Below are 7,426 nucleotides of genomic sequence, written 5' to 3' on the forward strand. Positions count from 1 at the left end.
ACATCAAATACTCTTATGGTACACATGAGAAGAGAATCGGATCTTGTGACGAATGACTAGGCTGTCAAACCGCCCTGATCACTCATGAACATTATACCACTAAGGCCGCATTCGGTTCAAATGATTACATAGAAAATATATAAATCCCATATAAATCCATAAAAAGAATATTGCATTATTTTCCCCGTCGATCGACCGCCAACACTCACGGCACACCTTTCCAAATAGGTGGATATACTAAAAAATAAATAAAAAATACAAATCTCCTAAATATATCAGCTATTTTACAAAATGACTAAAATATCTGTCCATACATTTTATTATGATAACCATTTCAAAACATTTTGATGTTTAATTTCATCACCCAGTGACTGAAAATGATAGGATTAAAGGAAACCGAAAGTCAATGTCTATTTTGATGTTTTGAAGCCCTCAAGAACTTCGTAATACTTTTTAGTCAGTCTGTCAAATAAATAAACAGCTGTTAAAGTCAATTTTCTATTTTGTTATAGATTGCTTTTGTGAATGACATTTTACACATTAACTGTGACATAATACTAAGTAGATATAGAATTAAGCATAGTGAGTTAACTGAAGAATATGCCCATTGTAATTTGTTCTTTGGCGTCTTTAAATACGGTAATTATGAAAAGTAAAAACAAATGGGTTAAACTACAAAGCAAGGCATGCATATATTATCTAGTGATGGATGCAGATATGTATCATGGGAGATTGAGAAAAGACTCCTGCATCAAAGAGTAGGACGTGCAGCATATTGTAGGAAAGGGTTGGGCTATACTGGTTTAAAACACAACAATCGAGTCCTTCCTCACACAAATGCTGAATCACTCGTTATATACTCGACACAAATAGTTATGGATCAAATACATTTTTGGGGACATATGTTTTATTGAAGACAGATATCGTGATGTTTCAACAATAGTCATGATCCCTAACTTGTTGTTCAGTTTTGTTTTTTGTTGTTGGTTTGTTGTTTAACGCCGCACTCGCCAATATTCCAGCAATAATACGGTGGTCGGTAAATAATCGAGTCGGAACCAGACAATCCAGTGATGGATATCATGAGCATCGATCCACGCAATTGTGATACGATGCCATGCATCAAACCAAGTCAGCGAGCCTGACCACCCGATCCCGGTAGTCGCCTCTTTTGACAAGTATAGTCGCCTTTTACGGCAAGCATGGGTTGCTGAAGACCTGTTCTAACCCGGATATTCGTGGGTTTATTTTTCAGTGTGAAAACGCATCCGTGTCCTACTGTGATTCATGATCACACACATGTGTTCAAGTCAAACACATGAATGGCCATACTTGGCCCAAAAGATACATGCAATGAAGCCATCAATCGACCAGCGTCCTTGATGAAGATGGTATAATGACGCTACCCGCCTTTTTCTCCCTGAAATATATATGATATGTAGTGTACGGCGAGGAATGGCCGCCGTTGTTTCATCACTAACTTACCACTGACTCCACATAATCAATAACAATCTATTTGAAGAAAACGTGATTATTACTATTTGACCCCAAGGCCTTGGTAAACACTACGTTGTTTCATTCTCAGCCTGGTATGTCTACAAGTAGACTTGGTGTTTAAAGGATGAAACGCATCGAGACGAATGTCTCTGAATGAAATAAGCGCCTTGTGAACACTTTGCAATTGGGATTAAAGCCACCAACCCTTCGTCTCCTTGATATGTTTGTAAAGACTACCCACCATGGCCGTGAAGCCGCAAAGCAAGCAAACCTTGTATATATGTCGTGATGAAGAGGGAGAGAGTGAGTTCTGTTTAGCGCCACTTTGAACAGTATTCCAGTTATGGCACGGCATGCCAGCATAATGTGATAGGAATGCCTGGAGTGGTAGCCATGGCGAAGTTACATCATTTGGCGATCGTGGTCGTAGAACAGACTGCAGTCAGAATTAGGTAACCTAACCTATTTTCTCGTGCTTTATCAAGAATTCAAGTAAGATAGTCTTTATTGGGTGTGTTTAAATGTTACACGTGTGATATGTCTAGACATGCTAACAAAACTGATTGTTTTTGACTATAAAGTGGGACTTCAGGTCGGGATCGTAATGACCATACACCCTCAGTTGTTTCTCGTGGAAGAATTTGAAAATGAATAATTTCAACAAACACCTTTGCAGTAATTGCCATGTATGACAAAAGTGTAAAATAGGTGACGAAACGTCTTTTAAATTGGTCCTACGTTATATTTAATCCAAATATATACCAGTGATGGTTTCTGCAGAATGTAGTCAGTCAGTGAACTCACGGTCCAAGGATTAAGGTGAGTGGGATAACGTAAGCCCACATTCGGAAGAACTACTAGTGAGTAAAAAATTGTCAGCAAAATGTCAGTTATAATACGGCGTCCTTTAGATATTCAAGTCATGGCAAACCAGTGACAGAAAGCATGAGCATCGCCCCACGCCATCGGGTACGCAGTCAGTCGTGTCAGAGAGCCTCACCACCACTGGGGTCCAAGAAGCCCTTCGTAGGTGGGTGTATTCGTTACACAAGCATATAAGGTATTAATCTCACATACACCCTATTTCACCTGACCGCACCTGATATTGATGAAATAATGAATTAAGAAGATGCGTTTTTCACACTGATTTAGTCCCTCTCTTTCATGCACCACCTTCACAAAACCTCCAGTTACACCCACGTGCACCCCCTGTACTGCATTGCAATCAAATGGATTTTGTTTTGTTTCAGAATCTAGGCTTTTTGGCTATATATAACATGAAACACCTAAACATATGTCTTATTTTAACGAAATTGTTTGTCTGAATGTGTAGCATTCCAAACAATTATGCTGTGGTTTCTCGCAGATGTCTTGATATAATCTGTAACGGCAAAGTAATAAAATAATACCAATACCACCTGTCTCCATCAGTGCTGCTTTTATGTCAGTGAAGCGCACTAAATTGGATGATAAAGAATCAGAGAGCAAGTAAGTCGAAATGTGTAATCACATTACATTGGGTGTGACACGCTGGTGTCACCTCTTACACCAGGAGCAGTATGAACGTAATTACTGATAGCAATATGTTCCGTTAGAATGTCTGTATCATTTACCCTTCATCATGTCATATAAGCCTTTTGATAACAATATAATTACTACTGACAGCTGCCCAATCAGTTGGCATCCACTACAACTTTCGTTTAAAGGAGTAGAAGTTCGCTCTCTGTAACACAAATATTTGTAGTGATAGCTGTAAATAAGATATAACGTTTTTTTCCTTTAACTAAGCACGTTATAGCTTGCAATGTGTGAGCATATATAGGCTTTGTTAAAGTACGACTTTCTAATTATAGATAAACAGTTCCGATAACGCCTAGTAAAAATATATTCAAGTTATTGGTACTTCTTTTGTCAAACAGATATCCGTACACACTTGTGTAATGTCTTAACTTAATTTAGCTCATCAATATCAAATAGTCTTAAGTCTGCAAGGTACATGTATGTCCCCGACATATCGGCATGATCCATAACATCGGGTTTGTTGCTGAACGAGGAGACGTCATGTTGGCAAACCCGTGTTTGATTCTCCAGATGATTGCTATCTGGGGAAGGAACTGTGTCTGGTATCTGCCGTCGTGATGCTACTGTACTAATACAAGACAAAAAGAACATGGAGAAACAAACATTAACTCTCAAAGAGGCAACTTGGAATGCCATCTCATAATAATTTTTATGATTGTGCTAATGTCAGGTTTAGAACTCCTATGATATTTACCAGACACATATTATTCAATATCCTCGTGTCTGCAACACGCTCAGATGTGTATGTACGAAGTCAAATGGAGTTTGGTTGAGCGTATTTTTCACTGATTTAGTTGCTACATGACATGGTTACTAAATAGTGTCCACACAGGCACTAAAGTTGAACATGTCTTCAACAAATTGCAATGAATCCTCCACGGCTGCTACGTTTCCAGGATGATTATTACGACTACCAATACAAAGTTGACATTTCCTTGGGTATTCATGGCAATGAGTCCGATTAATCTACAAATAGAAAGTAACCTGCTATAATTTTCGGTTCGCTTGCTTATCACGCCATCCTATCATTCGAAAGAAATATCAGTCTGTGGGTACTCGTAAAAACTCGGACTCTGTTGCGGATAAGAATGTAAATGCATTTTTGCTTCATGATTCGTTGGCATCTCAGTGGTGACCTACCTTACCCATAAAGGACTTCTCGTAAAGCATGTGCTAAAAGTCTCGTTAAATACCTGAAAGATAACTCATGAAGATCCATAGGTTGTAATGGTTAGTATAGCTGGTTTACTACGATTACTTGTCAAGGAAATGAGTCCTGTTTATGCGGGAATCCTCTTTTATAGCATATGGCTTTGTTTTTAGTGCCTTTGCAAATGTAACGGGGCTTGTTTCCTTGTTGACGGCTGTATGTTTTCAACAGGAACTGCCTCAGATCAAAGATTAGTGCTTTGCCGACGGATGTAATCACATTCGGGGGTAAGAGTGTTGTGTATTACGCTGCGTTTAGCAATATTCCAGCAATATCAAGGCGGAAAACCAGACATGGGCTTCACACATTGTACCCATATGTAAAATCAAACCCGGGCCTTCGGCGTGACGAGCGAACGCTTTAACCACGAAACTAACCCAACGCCCGATAACCACATTAGGTCAACCTGGTACATGGCTTCAATGTTTTAAGTTTTCAGTAATAAAAAAAAATATTAAAAAAATGAAAGGTACAAATCAATTCCTTCTCTTGTATTATGTCGCCTTTGATCCAAATGAGACAATGTTTTTGAAAGTTTTTAATAATCGTGAAGAACATGGCCATGGGAACATTAAGCCGTGGCTGACTGTCGCGAATTTAGTACACATCGCACACACTATGGTCAATGTAGATGAAGGCAACATTTGCCTACTGTGAGGCTCGTTCATGTTATCTAACTGGTGGAACGTTAGAAATCTGGACATAATGAACACATGACTGTTACATCAAAATATGTTACAACTTTATAATTGACCATTTAAGTAGCTCTATGTCCATATGAAGTACCATCTTTGTCAATAGTACAGACATGTCGCTTCCATCGAAAGGTGTATTTGTCTTTGATGTATACTCTAGGTTGGTTTTGCTGTCTTGCAGGTACCTTGAGAACAACGTAAGATGCCAAGACAGCGACAGGGTCAAGATGACGGGCCAACCTGACATCAACGAAAATCTAGAGAGACTTTCTACAGCTTACGGCCGTTACCATGGGTATGCCAGCTTATGTGTCTGTTTCTCGGGCATCATCACAAACATCTTCAACATCACCGTACTTACACGTAAGCACATGCGGACACCGGTCAACACCATCTTGACCGGTCTAGCAATAGCTGATGTCATCACAATGTCCTCCTACGTGCCTTTTGCTATACATTTCTACTGTGTAAACCCGACAAGTTCCAGCACACCGGAGAAAAACAGCATTCACTGGATGACGTTTCTTTTGTTTCATATTAACCTGACCAATGTGACGCATACTATTTCAATATGGCTTTGTGTCAGCCTCTCCATCGTCAGATATATACACATCCGATCGCCAAGTGGCGCAAGTGCTGCGCGCCTCCGTAGGATCAATCAATCCAAATATTTAGTACTTGCAGTGTACATGACGTCTACTATCGTCATGATTCCAAACTACTTGACTAATGAGATGAAGGAAAGTAAAAATCCAAACAACGAAACGAATAATACCATCTTTGTTCTGAAAAGCCTTCGCCTAGGCAGCAACGATACGGAGCCGCTTGTGTTGGTCAACGTTTGGATGTATGCTGTGTTAGCTAAGCTGGTACCATGCCTACTAATTTCCATATTCGGAGGCCTTCTTTTATACCAAATGCATTCAAAAATTAGATTACGGAAAAGCTTCCTAAAATTCTCGGGTTCGAGTCATATCAAGCTTCAAGAACATTCCCGAACCACGAAAATGTTAATATCGGTCATTGTCCTCTTCCTCCTCACAGAGTTGCCACAGGGTGTCCTCATCATCTTGAGTGCGACCAAGATGTCCTTTTTCGAGACAGTCTATCTGCCTCTTGGTGATGTTATGGATATTGTAGCCCTTATAAACAATGCCATTAACTTTGTTCTCTATTGTTCAATGAGTACCAAATTTCGTGAAACATTCCTGCGGTTATATTGTGGCTGCAGCGTACGGAAACAAGATAGAAACGGACACGCCTTGCGGGAAAAAGTGGACACATATACTAATAATAACCAATTATGACCAAGTCGTTTCATTCTACCTTGCAATATGTGTGTGTGCCTTTGTGGGATGTTTTGTAATATTATCATGGATATATGTGCTGTATAACATGATACGGTTGTAATTAGTAACTGTTTATTTATGGATAGCATATCTGTAATTTCGCCTCGAGTATGGTGCACAAAACACGGTGCGTAACACAATCACACACTGTTTCTATCAGAAAAACCCAGTATGTCTTTTGGGATTGAATGAATTGTACCTTCTGACATTATTATCTGGACTTGGTTTTCTCCAGAATGTGCGTGTTTAGTTAGTTTACAATAACTTTCAAGACATATTATGTGATGTCACCTATACGGGAAGAACACATGACTCTACCGATAGCATTCTGAGAAAAAGTTATTTACAAGAGATAGTATTTAACCTTTTTTACCGTAAGGCCACAGTAAATTAATTATTCGTTAGTTGTTTCTTCATTATGCGCGTAGATGTTATTGGTCGCGATTTCTTCTATAATGAACACATTCCTTTTATTTACCTACGAGGCTTGCAGAATAAATGTATAGTGTCAAAAACAAATTGTGTGTAAGATTTCAATTCAGTACATGATCAACTGCTGATAAAAAAATAGTATCGCTCAAGGGAATATATCAAAATCACTCGTTCTGCGGCACATTATTAGCAAAACACATTTACATCAACCTGTGCTGAAGTAAGCAGCCCCAAAACAATCACTTTAGCGCCGCATATTATTATCAAGTTAATATATATATATGTATATATGGAACATATACATAAAGTAAAAGTTTGTATTTGGCTGTTGTTGTTATACTGTTTGATCTAGCTTTTACATCTATAAACTAATTCTGTTTATAAAATCAAAATTTTCAACAATTACAGTGTATTGAAATATTCTGAATGACAGACTTTTTTCATCACTTTTATCGATCTTTCGTAACGGTTACTTCCATCATTTAGAAAATGATTGAAGGCTAAAATTACAATTTGTGAAAATGAAAATACTTGTAGTTTTAATGTTTTGTGTGCAGCCTTCAATCTGTTTGACATTTCATATTATTATGTTTGTATCAAAGGTCCGCTGCTAAGTGAACTTCTATTTGCCCTTGTGCTGGTACAAACAAAGAATATCATTT

General features: G+C 38.5%; 1 protein-coding gene across 6 annotated transcripts in view; it reads left to right on the forward strand.

Annotated features, from left to right (window-relative positions):
• Nucleotides 1-7,081, forward strand: part of LOC139470895 (G-protein coupled receptor dmsr-1-like) — a 126,974-nt gene extending 119,893 nt beyond the window's left edge. For all 6 annotated transcript variants that reach the window (XM_071253220.1, XM_071253222.1, XM_071253219.1 and 3 more), the window contains exon 2: nt 5,165-7,081. In XM_071253220.1, coding sequence (XP_071109321.1) covers nt 5,165-6,290 — 1,126 coding nt within the window. In that variant the 3' untranslated portion in view covers nt 6,291-7,081. The remainder of the gene's footprint in view (nt 1-5,164) is intronic.
• Nucleotides 7,082-7,426: the final 345 nt, after the last annotated feature.

This window comes from Haliotis cracherodii, unplaced genomic scaffold, assembly GCF_022045235.1.
Source record: "Haliotis cracherodii isolate W230 unplaced genomic scaffold, xgHalCrac1.p SCAF_21, whole genome shotgun sequence".
In the NCBI taxonomy this organism is placed as follows: domain Eukaryota; kingdom Metazoa; phylum Mollusca; class Gastropoda; order Lepetellida; family Haliotidae; genus Haliotis; species Haliotis cracherodii.